The 18,372-nt window shown below is 42.2% G+C and overlaps 1 protein-coding gene across 4 annotated transcripts in view; it reads left to right on the top strand.

The window, feature by feature from the left end:
- Positions 1–18,372, top strand: part of LOC138249674 (transient receptor potential cation channel subfamily M member 2-like) — a 519,042-nt gene that overhangs the window by 363,741 nt on the left and 136,929 nt on the right. For all 4 annotated transcript variants that reach the window (XR_011194834.1, XM_069203635.1, XM_069203637.1 and 1 more), the window contains 3 exons: positions 3,931–4,063; positions 8,938–9,109; positions 14,321–14,498. Coding sequence is in view for 3 of the 4 variants with exons in the window: in XM_069203635.1 (XP_069059736.1) it covers positions 3,931–4,063; positions 8,938–9,109; positions 14,321–14,498 (483 nt within the window). In the remaining variant the exon portion in view is untranslated. The remainder of the gene's footprint in view (positions 1–3,930; positions 4,064–8,937; positions 9,110–14,320; positions 14,499–18,372) is intronic.

Raw genomic sequence — 18,372 nt, 5'->3', positions numbered from 1 at the left:
TCGTCTCAGAGTATTCCACGCCACAGAAGGTTTTTAAATGGTTAGTGCTTGAGCACTATGGACTGGTGTCTGCCATCTTGCGCCTCAAATCGCACCCTAATTGTTTTAGCACAATAATTTTGTCTATAGAACCAACCTAGAGAGTTTATATTTGTAAGAAAGTCATTATGGTTTTTCGAACAAGAAGACAAGATAGTGGAAGATATGTGACTGAGTGTGAACATTAAATCATGTGGATTAAACGTTTGCAACTCCCACTTGAGCATCACCAGGCAGAGTTTAGGATATTTTGCATTGGCTGGTGCTAAGAGAGAAAAATGGAATGGCCACGTGTCCTGACCAGGAAAGTGGACGTCTCATTTCAGCCTGGATACATTTGAGAGAAGAAAATATAGGATTTAAAATCACTATGTGCATTCTATGAGCAGAATAGGGTGAAAGATTCTAACATTAGGGCCGGATGGAGCACACACAGAGTTGGTAAAGAACTTTGTGAAATTCCACAGAGTTTCATGTGTGACATAGTGCTGCCTGCCTTGCCAATAATACACCCGATCTCGGAATTGCTAACCAAGGTAGAGCGGCCCGACCCTGCTTATTGCTTCTGAGATCAGTTTCTGCACACTTTCCTTCACCAACTGCCCTCCTTTACAAACTTGCTACAGAGAGCTGCGCAAACCCCTCATCTTGCAGTGCTCCAGCCTTGCACTTGTACTTGCACACAGCTTCACACCACCCTTTCTTTAGAGTCCAGCACTAGCAGCAAACCAGCTCAGCGCCAGGAGTCTGCCATTTTCACAATGTGTCTAGCCTTGCATCCCACTGGGCTAGGCACTCTCTCAGTGCACACACATCACTGGCAGGGACTACTTACCTGGTCTTCACTCTCCCTGATGGACTCCACACTGTACTCCCAGGCCAGGACCCTGGGGAGACAGGTTATTTTCCGTGGAGCTCTGACTCCAAGTTTTCTTTTTTCTGCCACACACCATAGACCCCACCCCATCACATATGAAAATAATGTAGGGTGATGTTATAGGAAGAGGAGCAACATACTGTATCCCTTTAACATGTAAGATGGTATCGCGGGGAAGTCACCCACCAGTGTGTTCTAGGGCAGTACCAGGCACACATGGTAAGCTGAAGAGTGCGCTGTGTTCAATCATATTGGCTGCCAGTGTCAAATTGTTGTGTGTACGGTGTGTGTTACCTTGCAGGTTTAATAGAGTTTGCCATTGATATATATACTGGACCATATTGCCTTCTTTGAAGGTATCTCCTCGAATGGAAGGAAAGTGACAGAAGATGTTTCAGTGGTGGCTAGGATGGTAGGACCATTGCGGAAGACCAGAGAGTCATTGTTTGCCTCCAGTAATAGGTGCCAGGGATTGCAACCAATGAGTGGTAAATCTCCATCATTTCTTCAGAGTGGTCAAATTAAGCCGAGCTCTATGCCCAGAGTGTTTCATGATTTTTTTAGTTTATTATTTTATTTGGTAACAAAATAATGCCCACGTCACTGTCATAGGCAAGGACAGTTAGAATTCAAGAGACCTCACCATGCATGACTGCAAATCAATATTCAATATATTTGATATCATAAATGTTGTTGAACTGAAGGTGAAGAGAAATTTTGGACATATATAGTAACCCAGAGTAATAGAAGCAGGGAAGAAAAGAAAGAATTAAGGGAAAAGGAGGAAATGAGAATCAGTGTCTTACAACCCTACAAATAATAATGGTGTGCCCAGTGTCAATACAGTAGCAACACCTTTTAGTGAGCATTGTTCATTTGTCTCAGAAATGTGAATGACTGAAACAGGATTTTGACCAAAAGGCAATGCCTGGGTCCTCATCGAATCCACATTAAGTAATTCTTATGTGTGGCACCTACATTCCTCTCGGTCCTGTGAAAATTGCACGTAGAATTTATCATATGGACTATCTTTAGAACATATCCAAGTATGGGTATGTGAAGCCTGCTGCAACTTGCTGTGTACAGTCCTAGGGAGGGGATCCTTTGTCTGAGGTGTCCCCGCCCATCTCACAGCTACTCCAGATAGTCTCATAGCCTCCCAAATGTTGGCTCTGAAACTAAGATCTGATGGGCAATCAAAGCCATGAATCCATCTTTACCATGAACGTCATTTAGGAGTCACCATGGGTTGCAGCTGGGATCCTTGGCTTTCCCCTCGCGACTCCTGGCACTGTTTTTGTGACCTCTTGTCCACAGAGGTGGCAAAAATCAGTGCCTAGAACACAGGAGCAGCTCGTCTTGTGGATGCCGGTTGGGGATCCACTTTCCTGGTTCTCTGTCCATTTTGTCATGTGAATAATTGTATTCACTATTAGGGAAATAAAAATAGAGTAGTTATCTGAAATATGACACTAGCTGGCAACTGAGGTACGTCAAAAAAGTTTTTTTAATGTATGTTGTGTGCATGGTTGCGTGTGAGAGTGTGTTTATATGAGTGTGTGAATCTGTGCAAATGTGTGTGTGTGTGAGTCAAACTAAAGGTCAAATGGTGTTTGCACTCACTTCCACCACCTCTGGCATTTTGGTGAATTGATGCCCATGATCTTTACCAGAGGCGTTTGGTGGAGGTTTGACTCACACCATGACAAATGTTCTTTTTCCTGGATATCAGACTTGTAAATACTGGGCCACCCGCTGGTCTGTTCCCCAGACCACGAGGCTGGAGGTTGACCTTTGGGGCACGCGAAGGTGCCACTTGTGGTGACTTACACATGGCCACAGGTTTGACTTTGATATGGCACTTGTATGAAAGTAGTCTAATAATTAAAGATGGCGCTACTGTGTGTAGTCATTTTACGTACTTGTGAAGAGACTGTAGGACCAGGTCACATTTGCACGATAGGGAGAGCCTAATAGAGACCTCATTGCTCTAGTTTGTCTTCTGAAAGTAGGGTTGTATCAGCTTTCCTGAATGCCAAATGAGCAATGCAATGCCAAATTTCCAGCAATGTAAACAGTGGTGTATAAACAAGCGGGTACTTTGTTGACGTGCCGCTGTTTGGTGCATGCCTCAGGGTGTACCTTTTTTGTAGGTGTAAACACACACAGGTTTACCCACACACAACAATGCTCCAAACATGGGTATAGTGCATATTTGACATATTATTGTCATTGAGGGATTGCACATTGTTAGGTGGACATCATGCACTGCAAGGCTGTTGGAAAAGGCAACATGGATGTGTGAAGTCTGAGATATGTGAAACTGTCTGGTAGTATGAAGATGATGCGTGTTAGCACCCATCATTCTATGACACATTTACAGCTCTGTGCACTAACGCACACATAGACAAACACATATGCTTAGTACTCTCCATGGCTTTGCCTCCCAGGATGCACTTTGACACTGGCACTATTTTGTCACCCACAAGTATGCCAGCCTCTTATATATTATAAAGGTCCTATTAATCCGTTAATATTAGCGTGTGTGCCACATATCTCTGGAAGTAGCTTTCATGTTAGCACCCTTGATGCTTTGACACACCTATAAATCTTGCACGCCTATGTATGTGTGTACACATAAAAAATTGCACACACTTAATCCAGAGACATACTACACCGCATGCATTTCCCTGCATGGAATGCAGAAGGACTATTATGTGTCACCAACACGTACACCAGTCTGTGAGTCCATGTAATGGTCCTGTTGTTGTGCTACCCAACCCAATGGATTCATCCTAGTCTTGTGTGATCCATGATCCTTCAAAGTATCAGGTCTCCAGTCTTAGCTCCACATCAATGTTCTCCAATCACCAGCCCATAGCCCCAAGAAGCATACCAGTGGGTTTTGTAGCTTGGATGGATCAATACCATTAGTCACTTCTTATTAGCATGTGTTCCCCAAATCTCTTTGCAATGAACCACACTGAACGCTGTCCTTCTCTTCCTGTTTGCAGATGCATCACCGCTTCCGTCTATGTAGGAAGAGTCATCCTCGCTTTGGACTTCATTGTCTTCTGCCTCCGCCTCATGTGCATCTTCACCGTCAGCAGGGTCCTTGGGCCCAAGATCATCATGATGCAGAGGATGGTGAGAAGCACTGGTCGTCAGTTGATAATTTTTCTGCCACTAGTGTTGACAAGAGCGGTGTCACAAAACAGTGTTGTGCTGCTTTGTGTGAAATGTATGTATTGTAATGTATTGAAAATTAGCATTTCGGGCAGGACTCATTGTAATCAAGCATGACTGCGGCCTACTAAAGTCACATGAAATACTGCAAACACACTCTTACGTTGACTGTGTGAACCGGAAGAAGGTGCAAACACTCCACATTCTTTTTCCTATCAAATACAATCCATCAGCAAGTGCCCTCTGTGCCTTAAAACCACAAGGACAGCAGCAATATTTAGACATAGACTATCCCTACAGGATTTGGCCATCAATGGCCGCATAAGAACGCAGTGAAGCGAGAAAATCTACAATGTGAGGATGACAGTGCTTAGTGAAAACCTGTGGAGAGAAAATACAGAGGTACAGGCTAAGTAGGCACCTAAACATGGGCATCTGTGAATACATTTCAACCTCCTTTGAGCTTGCACTGGTAGAGTGCATGTATTACACATCATGCAACAGTACAGTGCTGCAGGCAGGTAGATAAACAAGTTCATTCACTGAATAAAATAAAATCATGACTATAAAAAATAACCAAATAAAACTGGCTTTCCTCAAATACAGAACCATAACAGGAGCAGTCACTGACGGCATAAAGTAACAAATTACATACCACCGTGTCGCGTGGGTTGCTTGCTTCTCTACCGCTTTCAGTTTCTGCTACAACCAACTTAAAGAGGAACAACACAGCCGGTCAATTTATTACAGTACAATAATAAAGATTAGGACCTCGGACAGTGTCTGTGGAAACTTAAACCTGGGCTGAAACATATTAAACGATCTAAGGATTCTTCAGTACCACTGCTAAGCAACAGCCTCCCTTTTGTAGCAAAGTTTGCCCAGGCACTGTCAAGCTGAAGAACTAGAATATTGAATAGTCTTAGACATGGAAAATCTGTTTTTATCTTATAAACAAGATTTGAATCAAGATAAAGCAGTTTTTTTAACAGAGCAAGAACACTAAACATAATGAGCCTGTTGATATAATAAAGAGAAAATACAGATTATTTTCACAAGACAATCTTTTTTATTGACATTTGCAAATTTTTAGTAGAAAAATACTTGGGAGCTGATATTCCGACATAATCCTACTAATATGGTTCACCGACAAAGAGTGAGAATCAGGATTCTGAAGAAAAGATTCTTTGTAATCTAATATTTCAGAGAATCTGGGGTGCTATGGCACAACTGCAAATCAAATTAATAAACTGAATAACATCTAGGGATGGAAAAGAAAAAGGCTTTGGCGACAATGAGGGGTAGACAATCACACAGTGAATATTGGATATATTGATTGTATGTACAATGCCTCAAAATTAAGAACTATTTTTAACTGTAAGACAACTGAAACGAAGAATAATGTAGTAACTGATTTTCCACCTTACTACGCTAAAACCAGGACCAATTGCATGCCCTTCATATTTAATATAGAAGTGTCTGACAATATTCACTGTGCCCTCGCTCCAGAAGTCATCCTGTTGACATGGAGATTCCAATTGAATTTGTGATCTGACTTTACATTCAAATATGGATAACTGCGGTCATGTTCAAGTATATTGGAATCAATTGCCCAAGTGAAGGAAGGATTCAGGCAGGTAATAAACTTGTTTTTAGATACATATTCATTTTAGGCTTCTCAACTTCTTCTACTATTAGACAGTGAAGATGGCGCTGTAGGCCAATCTGAGTTATGGATACTATAATCATATTATCAGCAAGTGCTCAGTTGCTTATTACGACATCTATCAATTTACCTGACAATCCATCTACATGATCAAAGTGATCTGGCAAATCACTGTGTATAAAGAAAACACCCTTGTTTCAGGCTGTTGTTAGTATAAGTTTTGGACAAAAGGTTCTTATGAGAGATCTTTCATGTACCAAGTATCTGAATATAATTCATTAAAAAACACTATAATGCTCTATCAGTGACCCAATAGCAATTTTCTGTTTGCCAAAGAACGAGTAGCTAACATGCTTAAAGCCATCATGGTATCAAGAGAAGCTGGCCCGAAAGCCGGTTTGTGAGAACTATAGCATATCCGCATCTTGAAGTCACAATGATGATTTGTCCAACGAAAATTCAATAAACAGTTTGCTTTCTGAATCTAACAATGCTATTAAACAATATTTTGGGGATCTCACAATGCACCACATTATGGAGAGCTTGTAAAATTAACCATCTTCAACATTTCTGTATGACTTCTTAATTAAAAATATTGATAAGAAGATGACTCAGGATGTATCTCCACAAAATTGGATAATCCTTCAATACAACATTTGGTACACTGTTCAGCCCATGGGCACAAGTAGAGTGAATGTTCTTATAGAAAGCCAAATTGTCGTACTCAAAGATGGGAATGTAATTATGTGACCAATTTGGAGGATTAAAATCACAGTTTTGATTATGGTTTAAAGCTGTAAAATAAAGGATTTCCAGGTCTCAAAACTAAAACTAATATAATAAAATTTTATATTTCGATAACTATTCTTACCATGTCCCACGAGAAACCAAGAGTCCCTAAGCTTAAGGATTTCATACAACCAAAGCCACATTTTATGTTTGAGACATTTCATTTGGCAGATTTTTTTTATTTCGCTGATTTTTTAAAAAACATTGCAATACGGATCAGCATCTGAAGATCTTATTATTACTCGAAAATTCTACAGCTGAAATTAAAAACAACTTGCTGACTAAATTTATCCAACCAGTTCTTCAGAACCTCTATTGCGATCTAACAAGACATTCGCTGTCACCCACGTAGTAGACACGTGTTGAAAATTACGTTAGACTCCTCTGGTCAGTCGACCTGTGGCCAGGTGACACAGACTTGCTCCGGGCGACCATAATTTTTGGATGAAATACCCTCAGCTTTAATGCACACTCCTCTACAAGTAAAGTAATTCTTAATGCCTTCCCCTCAAACCCTTTGAATAGGAAATCAAAGCGTATTGACACCTTTGGCACACCATTCAAATATTCCATAACTCAAACAGGGCTATTAGCCGTGTGCTATAGGCTTGAAGGACACATTTCTGTTGCAAAAAGACTTAGAACGCTTTTGTGAGTTCCTTCCAGTCATTATTGATTCTGTGTCCGGCTGACACATATTAAAGGCAGTTCCGACCGGGAGAACATTCGACTACCATTCCTTATCATGGTAACTGCCTCTAATCTGTGTCAGCCGCCCTCATCTATCTTCAAGACTGTATGCACTAACCAGGCAGAATTTGGATGCACTAAACGCTTTCAGTGTTCATGGGTCCCTGACTTGCATTTATTGGGATAGGATTCAGCACCTTTGAAAGTTCTATCCTCCTTGGTAATTCTACCATGAAACACCTTCCCCCAGGTCATTGTTTGTCCTGGTGAGACCCTAGTACCCACAACAAAGGCTCAAAATGTCATCGAGAGCAAACAGGACTGACCTTATTTGTCTTCATTCAAACAATAGGATTGTTTGCCTCATCTTGTATAATGATTTCAAATAATGCATTATGGCTGCACATTGATTGAAGAAATAACAGTGATTGTTTGATTATTTGTTTCTTTAGGTATTCTTCTTTTCACCTGGGGTGCACTGCCTTCAATATTGTGTTTTTCTTATGAACAATGGCTTATGTTCGGGTGTTTATTCTCAATGAAGAGATGTGTCCGCCACACATCTGAGTACTGCTTAATATATACAAAAAGGTTGAGATGTTCTGTGACAGGATTATAAGCTGTCCCTCTCTAAGCATCCTTTTTGTGATTGACTCACAGGCTGTATATTCTCCTAGAATGCAATAACTTTTTCTCAAGGGAGTTTCGCGTCAGTATGTGCTTTCCCTTGTAATTATCCCAGGTTCATATGAACAATTTGGGTAGCTCTTGTACTCATTCAGCTTAGATCAAACATGGGTATGTGAATCATTTGTTGATTGCACCTTGCATGCCCATTTCTCCATTTCATCAAGCAGCACTATTTGCAGGAGGGAGCTTTAGAGGACACAAACAATTGATCATGTAACTTTGTGACCTCAGTTTTCAAATGTGTAGTTCCTCCACAGTACACCTGAGTTACACTTACCCCATTCAGATGTGTCTGGTATGTACTTCCTCACGGTGCCACCCACATACTCTTGTTTGCCAGATCCTACATTGTTTTGCCTCTTCACAATCAAATTAAATCCCCCAAACTCCTCTACTTCAAGTTTGCATTATTTGATGGTACTTTACACTTCATTATCATGCTAGTTGTACTTTGTGTGAAGGAAGTGGTGTAGCACCCTTTTTTAGAACCTGTACAAGCGATGATGGAACGCATGGCACATAGGGGCTGGTTTTGACATTTCCATTTACTTTATCCAAAGACCAACTCTCACAACTGGAGTTTTATGAACAGTAAAACAAATGCCCTCCATGCAATGGAAGTTTTCTCCCTAGGTGGGAGGGAATCATTTTTTACTGCCCTCACCCAGGTTTTACGTGGGGTTGACACATTAAAAAAAAACATCCAACAACTTACTCTAAATAGGATGGGAAGTCTGACGGCTCACCTCCGATGGCCCGTGCTCCATTGAGCCGTCAGAGAAGTATGTTGGAGATGGAACTGGAGTAGACTCTGTCATCAACACACCTTCAATCTGCCTGCCTCCAAATGAGGTGGGTAGACTAATAGTTTGGAAGAGAGAGTTCTCCACCTCTGTGGTAAATACCGGTAAATTTGACCCCAGGAGAGTTTAATACAGTGATGCGCAATGGGCAGTATATTTTGGCTAAAGTACATACAGAACTTGATTTCTCATTTCAGATAAAGGACATCTTCTTCTTCCTGTTTCTTTTGGCTGTTTGGGTAGTGTCATTTGGAGTCTCCAAGCAGGCGATCCTTGTACAAAATGAGGAACGGTTGGATTGGATCTTCCGAAGTGTGGTATATCAGCCTTACCTCACACTCTTTGGGCAGATACCTACGGATGTGGACAGTAAGGAACCATGTTTTTTTATGTCACATGCTGTATTTGTTTTAAGATCACCTTCTGCCATTCCTACACACACCCCTGGGCCATGATAGGGTCTTTGGCCTTTTGAGCTAACCACTTGTTATTTAGAATGACTATGCCTGTGCAGTAGCAGTGCATAATCATTGACACCCACCATATGGAGAAACATGTTATTAGTCAAGAGTGCTTTGTGCCTGTTTCTGGCTTCAGAAGGTGGCACATCTATGTGAAATTAGAAGGAATTGTGGGAATTTAGGGAATAACAACCAAGCAATTCTTCTGGGAACAACGGTACTTGATATTTCTGAGGAATTTGAATGGATCCTCACTGAGACAGAAGAAGTTCTTTAATTTACATGTAGTGATATGTGTTAAACCAGTGTTCTTTTGTTGCTGTGTTTGAAATTGATGTTATGTTAATTATGCGTTAGATGTCGATGGGTGCCAGTGAGAAAGAATGAGTTAAGCAAATTCTCCCCTAAAAAGATTCTTTGAATTTGGATGAACAGTGTCTGAAGCAACATTTCAGTCACTCTAGGAAACATACATTTAAATTGTAATAGTTACCTTCATATGATAGCACCACTTTCTATTTTATGAGTGACAAAACCACAGTATCCTTTTGACTTTTGAGCTGTGATAGGCTTACAGTATTGGAAATTTATTAGTTTGACACACTAACTAAAATAGTCATAGTGGAATGATTTTCAATTACTCTTGTTAAGAATTCATAGAATTTTCTAAAGGAACAAGTATAATGTTTATTTGTGCTAAATGTGAGTGTGTGCACACGCACTCATGCGTGTGTGTGTGTGTGTGTGTATCAAATCTGGCTGTTGTGCTCTCTGATGAACATCTCCCTCTCATCAATGGAAATAAATTACCTGGTTAATTACCAGTAATTTGGATAGCTTCCAGTCATAGTCTTCCTTGTCACAGTCCATACATGAGGTTTGGTAGTGAGACACATGTCTGATTTAGCAGCCTACACAAACTTCAAAACATCATCACTTTGCCAATAATTCATGTAAGAAAGGCCCTAATTGTTGTTGTGTTGTTGTAGTCCTCCCATTATTATCTTGTCTGATTTTGTTGGTTGCAAGCCTCTGTGTGCTATGCCATTGTGCCTGTAGTTCCTCCTACAAACATGTACTCTGCACTGGATTACTGCTGGATGTAGTTTATTTAACTTTTTTCTAAAACCTCAGTAAATTGTGCCGAAAATATATCAACCTAATGGAAGTTAAAAGTCATATGGGGCTGCAGTGTGCATTTACACCAAACACAAATTTGACCAAAATTATACTGTTAGAAAGCACACCACTGTGCTCTGACTAAGCTGCACTTTAAAACTTATTATCCCTTGGAAAGGAAAAGTGTTTTTGCCATTTGGGAGAACTTATTTTTTTATCCAGAATTCTATGTGTTAAGTTTTATTTTATAATATTACAGGATCAGTAAGATTTAGACTGTATAAAATACCCAAGAGTGGTTACAGCAGGTAGTTTTAGGTGCTTATTAGGTTACTCAACACCTTCCGCTCGCCCTCCCGACACCGCCCCACATCAAGTCTTCACTGCCAGCTATCCAACAGATCAGCACCAATAAACATTCATGCTGTAGACTATGTGAGAAAAAGTCTTGTTTGTCATAGTTAGCCCCCACTTTTTGCCTTATATTTGATGTGGTCTCAAAGTTGTTAGTGCCCAGGTCCCCTGGTTCCCTGGGCCAGATCTCTTTCCCAAAACTGTTGTGATGCATTGTCACAATTGGCAACACCTTTAGCTGCCACTATACATCCCTAGTAAATTCTACTTGGGTACCCAGGGCATGAGTTACTAAGGATAGGTGCCAGTGGGCAGCAGCACAGATTGTGCCACCCTCATGAGCCATGCATCCAGATGCACCCAACACTGTCATAGAAGGCTGAGTGTCCTTATGCAATTCTAAAATGCAAGCCCAACATGGCACACTGCCGGTGTGCCCTTGCAACCACACACTGCATGCAATATAGGTAGGTCACCCCTCTAGCAGGCCTTCTAACCATAAGGCAGGATGCACTATACTGTAGGTGTGGGCACAGATGCCTGCACAATATGCCCCTACTATGTCCTTGCCAAACATGGGAGATCATAAGTGAACAGAGTAGCCATTTTAAATGCATGTGCTGGACATTGGTCAGTATTCGTTTCACAGCTACATGATGGCTACTCTAAGTCCTGGGTTGTTTGGTATCAAACAACTCAGAATGATAAATACAATATGGTACCAGTATTGGATTTATTGCAAAATGTGCGCAGGGGGCACTTTAGAGGCGACCCCTTCAAAGCTAACTAACACTGGCATGGTTGCTGGCTGGTCACAACCAGCCTGCCACCACCAAACATGATTCTGGAACACTGGGGTGAGAGCTCCTTCTCTCTGGGTCCCAGAACAAAGCCCTTCCGGCGTGTGGGTACCGCCCCCATTGTAAACCCCCACTTTTAGTGGGAGCAATGGCAAGAAAACACACAAAGGACTGGCGGAGTGGTCAGCCACAGTTTGCACCACCCCTAAGGTGTTGCATGTGAGGGGACCACTCCATTTCATTTTCCCCCATCTTGCATGGGATGACAATGGCCAATCAGGCATGGGGAAGTGACCTCTGCCCACAGGAAGTGGTCACTTAGTGAGTGTGGCCATCCTAAGGTAGATGACCCATTAGTCACTACTAGGTACTCCCCTACACACCCACTAAATACAGCATTTAGTGGCAACCCCTAGATCAGAGATTCAAATTCCGAGGACACAAGAAGACCAGGATCAAAGAAGACCCAAGGCTCAGGAACTGAAGTCCTGCTGCACCAAGAAAAAAGTGTCAACCCTGCCTGCAGCCCCCATGGCTCGACAATCACCGCTGAGGGGTTGCTCAGACATCGGATGGACTCTACAAACCACCACAGGACCTCCACTCTTCTGAAAATTGCCGAAGTTCTCCCTTCAGAGTGAAGGCATCACTCTTTTATATCAAAGACCCAAAAGCCACTGAAGTCCAGTGCACTGACCAGCTTCTGACCAAGGAACCAGATGCCAAAGCTAGACCAAATTTCACCTGATAGACCTGGAGGATGAACCCTGCAAGTGTGCCAAGTTTGGTGGCACTGCGATCTCCAGTGGCTGAACCGTGCTATAGCCAGACACACTGGACACCCAACATGGAACACCCAGAAGGACAGTCCACTCCACACTCTAAGAGGACCAGGAGGAAGCCCCAGCGGAGAGACTTCAGAAAACCTCAGGACCTCCCACCAGAGTGACCCTGCTGACCTGGAAGTGACCCTCAAAGAGACCTACCTAATGCTTCCAAGGACACCTTTGCGCACAGCTCTTAGCTCACCGATTTGATCTGCACCTGGCCCCCCTTTGCCCTGAACCAAAGATGAAGCTGTGTTTTAAGGGTCCCCCTACTTCTTGCAACCTTGACACTCCAAGGGGACCCACCGGACTCACCTTGAATTCCACCTGTGCAGTGCTTTTCCAAGTGGTCCCCCCCACAGTGGCATTGCACCAGCTCCAAAGACTTTCTGCAGCTGCTACCACCAAAACCAGGATCTGCCCAAACTTCTCTAGCTGGTCCGCAGGGCCCACCAATGACCTCGACCTACAAACGAGAGGAGACATTGGTAAGCACATTGCCTGATTTTATATGCATTTTTAAAATATTTCCACATTGATTGCTTTGGTGTATAATTACGCCCAGAACTGAGGCATTTTCTAAACTTTGAAAAACCATAACTTAAAAAGTAGTTACCCAAATTTGATGATCTTGATCTTAAATTTTTTTTAAAAGTATTATTGTAAATTGGTCTCAGGTTACTCTTTTGAGTGTGTGTCTTGCTTTATTGATACTGTGAGTACAACAAATGCTTGGCACTTCTCGAAGATTAACTTAACTGCTCGACCAAGCTACCACAAAAGTTAGAGTATTAGGTGGTCTAGTTTTTACCTCTGTAAACCAACGTGTGGTTGCCTAGACCCTCTGCACCATTTACAACATTTTGCACACTACAGAGAGGGCCAGCCTACTACAGTTGTCACTTCCCACAGTGAACATTTGTGACCAGCCCTGTTCTGCCGGTTTACACTGCAAGCCCCAGATATCTCCATCTCGGGAGGAGTGCTAATGTGGGATGTCCTTGGAAAGAGAATCCAACAGTGATTTCCACTCAAAATGAAGGTTAAGTCATTTGAGTTTGCAAGAGTGTCCTTCCATGAATAAGACCAATTAAAATCTGTGAAACCACTGTGATGTGGAGGGCGAGTCCTCCTTTTCCCATTGATATGTAATCTAGTGTAGTGTAGTCATGTCACTTCCAAATATAGAAGCACTAGGAAAGTAAGATCTTGAAAGACCCTTGTATTTTGCAGGTCTCAAATGTCAATAGGATATTCATTTTACTGAAACATTTTTACCTGTTCACAAAATATATTGAGGGGTCCATTTACACAAGTCTATAGTCTATATAATAGGGAGGGAGGAAATTATCTCTTTATAGATGTTTTACATATATGTACATTAATTCCTAGATATTTGATGTGTGCACTAGCCCAACAGAAAGTGAACTTTGCCCTTAAGGCCTCCATTCCATGAGAGGGTGGGGGGGATTTAAGGTCTCTTCGTATACAGCTGCTGTTCCAGAAGATTGTCATTGCTTTATAAGTTTGGGTAGTGAAGATCATTATCTGAGCACAGTGGAATTTTATAGGTTCTTTGATTCAAAGAATATTCTTTGTACGGCCTTAAAGTGCTGGAAATGTGTTATGTTTAAAGCTAATAAAAGCAGGGATAAAGGACATGACTGACAAGTGTGAGGCAGGTAGCCATTAAGTGATATTCTTGTGTTTGGGTGACTACATATTATTGTGACCATTGAAACGCAATGTGAATGTCACTGCTTTGTGAGAGTGTGGGCTTTCCCATTTTAAGTTTCCTGCCTTGACTATGAGTATGTACAGTTCTGACTGATATTCTATCCAAAATGTCAGCTACCCTTTGTGCTCTTTGCCAGTGTGTATGTTTGGGGCTTGCTAATATACTGTTCCATGATGTATACAATCTTTAGAATTTACAATGCATAGTGTCACAGGAAGGGTTGAGAATGTGAATACTTTGTCTTTCCTACTGTCACATTGCAATTTCATTTTTTGTTTAAGAATTGAACTTTAACAACAGTACATGCACAGCAGATGGGTCAGACGCAACTCAGCCGAAATGTGCTGAAACTCTAAATGGCGTTCCGATCTTCCCAGAGTGGCTTACGATTGTTCTACTCTGTCTCTACTTGCTGTTTGCCAACATTCTGCTCTTGAACCTGCTCATTGCCATGTTCAGGTGAGTCATGCAACCCTAGTCTTCCTTCTTTTATCTCTCTTGTGCTTCCCTTTAGCTCTTTGTTAGCATTCTTTTTTCATTTTTATTTCACTTTACTCACTCTCTGTTGTTTTTCAGATTTTTACTTGTCTCTTACCTATAAATACACATATTACCTTCTTTTTTTCATACTGCTAATCTTCTCCTCAATCCAGTGCTCCCTTTGTGTCTCTTTTCAATTGTCTACAAGGTCCACTGCAATATTTTCTTCTCTGTTTGTGCCTATTTCCATTGTATTGAACTTGTAAGTCCAAGTAACATGACAAAATATTATTTAGTTCTTTAGATACATTATTTCGGTCACAGACTATAAAAGTCACAATTCAATATGATTGACATCAAATATAAAGATGATATTGCTAGGCGACACTAAAAACCCATAACAGTACACAGAAATATAAAAGAAAATTGTTAAAATATTATTACAACAAGCACAGAGAATTAAAATGTTATTCCAGGTAACACTTAAGGCTGATTCACAGTCTAGAGAGCAATCACAAATTATTCTGCAAAATAATAAAATATCAGCAGTAAAAACATTTAAACAGATACTTCACTAAGGTTAACAAAGTGTTTATGCTTGAGAGACAGCTAGTAAGCTTGATCTAAAACATAGGCATAATGATCTCATACTTAACCTTTAGGAACAAGAGGATAAAAACATGTTATTCTGAATCTCTAGAAACTTTGCGATTGAGAAAACAAGAAAGGGAGTTGTATCAGCCCAACAAATTCTTGAAGTAACTCTATGCTGGTGAACTTTAATAAACGACACAAAGGGACGATTCAATGCCTACGCTGCTTGGAGTAGCTGGGGCAAAACACAACAGGTGATCATCCATTTCAATAGACCCTTTGCATGCAGGTCAGAGTTTACTACCTCCTAGGTTTCCCCTCCATTTGGCTGTAAAGTGCTTTAGTTAATGGTGGATCGAGCTCATCCATAAAGGACTGAAAGGCAGAGAAGGGCTTGTACTCCTGAAAACAGGCAGTTAAATGACCCATGTCTTTAGAACTCAATAATTTCATCCCTTCCCTATTTTACAGATGACGAAGTTACAGGGAAAGGATGTAGCCAGTACTCAGACAAGATGAAAGAATAAGGAGCCTGCTTTATATGATCCGACCATGGTAGAATTGTCCCACTGCGTTGTCTGTACAATTTGTCTTTCAGACCATCTCTGTAATGTGACAATTCAGCGGTAGACCAAATTTACAGCCAATACAAAATGGGTCTGTGGTACACTAGTTAAGAGATGGATCAGATATCTAGATTGTCCTTAAAAATCAGGGGAGAACTATCGGCCCTCACAAATGGTCACCCCCAATGTGTCTACTTTGCAGTGACCCCACATTTCTGTGCTACAGACAGTTGTTGCTACAACTTTTGCCCTTTACTAGGAAATCTAAGAATGGTAGCTGCCCCATGATTTAACATCAGTGTGCTTTTCAGAACTTGACTGCTCCAGGAATTAGTACTCGATAGCCGGATACCGAGGTACTCAAAGTCATGGACTCTTTCCAGCTCCGACCCTTCCAGCCTTATAACACCTCTAATCCCTCTATGTGGGTGTATTACATACACCTTTTTTATTGGCATTGATGGTTAACCCAAAATTGGAACAAAATAATTTGAACCTCAGGAGAGACTCAATACCTTTTGGGGTTTTCAAAATCAACAGGGTGTCGTCAGTGGACAATATTGCAGGGACCTTTGTGCATGCATTGTACCACTTTATAAACCCTTGTGCCACATTATACATGCACCAGGCATAATGGATGTAATGGTGTGTGTGTGTAGAAAAGTAGCCTCTTTCTATCTTGGTTACCTCCATTTTTGGCTTGTTTGTCAGTGGGTTTGACTGTGTCTACTCTGATCCTGCTAATCAGGATCCCAGTAATTATGCTCTCGCCCTTAAATTTGGTTGTTAGATACTGGTAACCCAGTATTTCACCTACAGTTGGCATACTGGTGCCTCCTTATATGTCCCTAGAATATGGTACTTAGGTACCCAGGGCATTAGGGTTCCAGGCGATCCCTGTGGGCTGCAGCATAACTTTTGCCACCCATAGGGAGCCCATGCAAAGGCTTCTGCAGGACTGCCATTGCAGCCTGCGTGAAAAGGTGCATGCACCCTTTCACTGTCATTTACACTGCACAAGGTCACTTATAAGTCACCCCTACAGCAGACCCTACAGCCCTGAGGTCAGGGTGCTGAGTACCTGTGTGTGAGGGCACCCCTGCACTAGCAGGGGTGCCCCCACGAACTCCAGGACCATTTTCCTGGACTTTGTGAGTGCGGTGATGCCATTTTACGTGTGTACTGTACATAGGTCACTACCTATGACCAGCTACATAATGGTAACTCCGAACGTAGGCACGTTTGGTATCAAACTGTAGGAATCATACCCCCATGCATTGATTGTATGATTCTGTTAGAAATGGGGTCTTTGGTTGGCAGTCAGGTTACCCCCGTCCAAGCAAGGACCCTCACTCTAGTCAGGGTAAGTCACACACAATCCAAACTATCCTGTGCCCATTCTCTGGTCAGGCTTAACTTAGAAGGCAATGTGTAAAGTATCTGTGCAATAAATCATGCAATAACACAGTAGAACACCACAAAAATACACCACACATTGCTTAGAAAAATATATGATATTTAACTGATAAGATGCAGGTCAAAACGATTACAATGCAATAAGTATATGTTGAGATATCACTGAAAAAGTGATATAAAGTGTCTTTAGTCTTTTAAAAGCAATAAATGTCTCTTTCAAGCACAAAGTACCTGGTTTGCATTCAAAATCTCTGCAAAGAACCACAGAGGAGGAGATGCGTGGGAAACAAGGAGGTGTGCGTCGATTTCTCGGGCCGCACACTGCGATGCGTCATTTAGTTTTCACGCAGGGACAGCTGTCCGTCGATTTACAGCACTCGGTCGTGGATCCTCTTTGGGTTGCGGGGCTTTCGGATGCCCGGGGGATGATGCGTGGATTTGCGGCACTGACAGGACGAAGTCACAGCGGCTGCGTCGATACGGTGGGTGTTGCGTGGACATTTCTACAGCATGGCAGGCTCTGCGTCGATTCCCCTCTGATGTGTCATTCCGTCTCGGCTGTGTGTTGATCCAGTGGGCCGTGAGTCGAATTTCCTGTCACTACGCTGGCACTACGTCGATCTTCTCGGTGCAAAGCCAGGCTGCATCATTCCAGTTCGGCGTGCAGTGAATATTTCACTGCGATGCAGGCTGCATGACGATTTTCGCCACACAAGGAGTCCTTCTTGTAGAGATGAAGTCTTTTTGGTCCTCAGACTTCAGGGAACAGGAGGCAAGCTCTATCCAAGCCCTTGGAGAGCACTTCTCACCATAGCCAGAGAGCTGCAAGGCAGCAGGGCAACAGCAAGGCAGCAGTCCTTCACAGAAAGCAGTCAGGTGAGCCCTTTGGGCAGCCAGGCAGTTCTTGCTGGCAGGATGCAGGTTCTGGTTCAGGTTCTCTTCTCCAGGAAGTGTCTTGATGAAGTAGAGTGTCTTCCTCAGAAGTGTCTAAGTTGGTAGGGTTAGAGTCCCTGCTTAAATACCCAATTCTGCCTTTAAAGTGGGGGAGACTTCAAAGAGTGGCTTAGAAGTGCACAAGGTCCCCTTTGATTTCCATCCTGTCTGCCAGAGTCCCAGTAGGGGGTGTAGCAGTCCTTTGTGTGAGGGCAGGCTACTGTCCTTTGACATGTAAGTCTCAAGCCCTCGACCCTCCCAGCCAATGAAGACCCATTTAAAATGCAGATGTGTGCAAGTGAGGCTGAGTATCCTGCGTTTGGGGTGTGTTTGAGTGAATGCAC

The sequence above is a fragment of the Pleurodeles waltl genome, chromosome 8 (assembly GCF_031143425.1).
Source record: "Pleurodeles waltl isolate 20211129_DDA chromosome 8, aPleWal1.hap1.20221129, whole genome shotgun sequence".
In the NCBI taxonomy this organism is placed as follows: Eukaryota; Metazoa; Chordata; class Amphibia; order Caudata; family Salamandridae; genus Pleurodeles; species Pleurodeles waltl.
The sequence above is the reverse complement of the archived record's forward strand: the minus strand, read 5'-3'. Positions and strand labels throughout refer to the sequence as shown.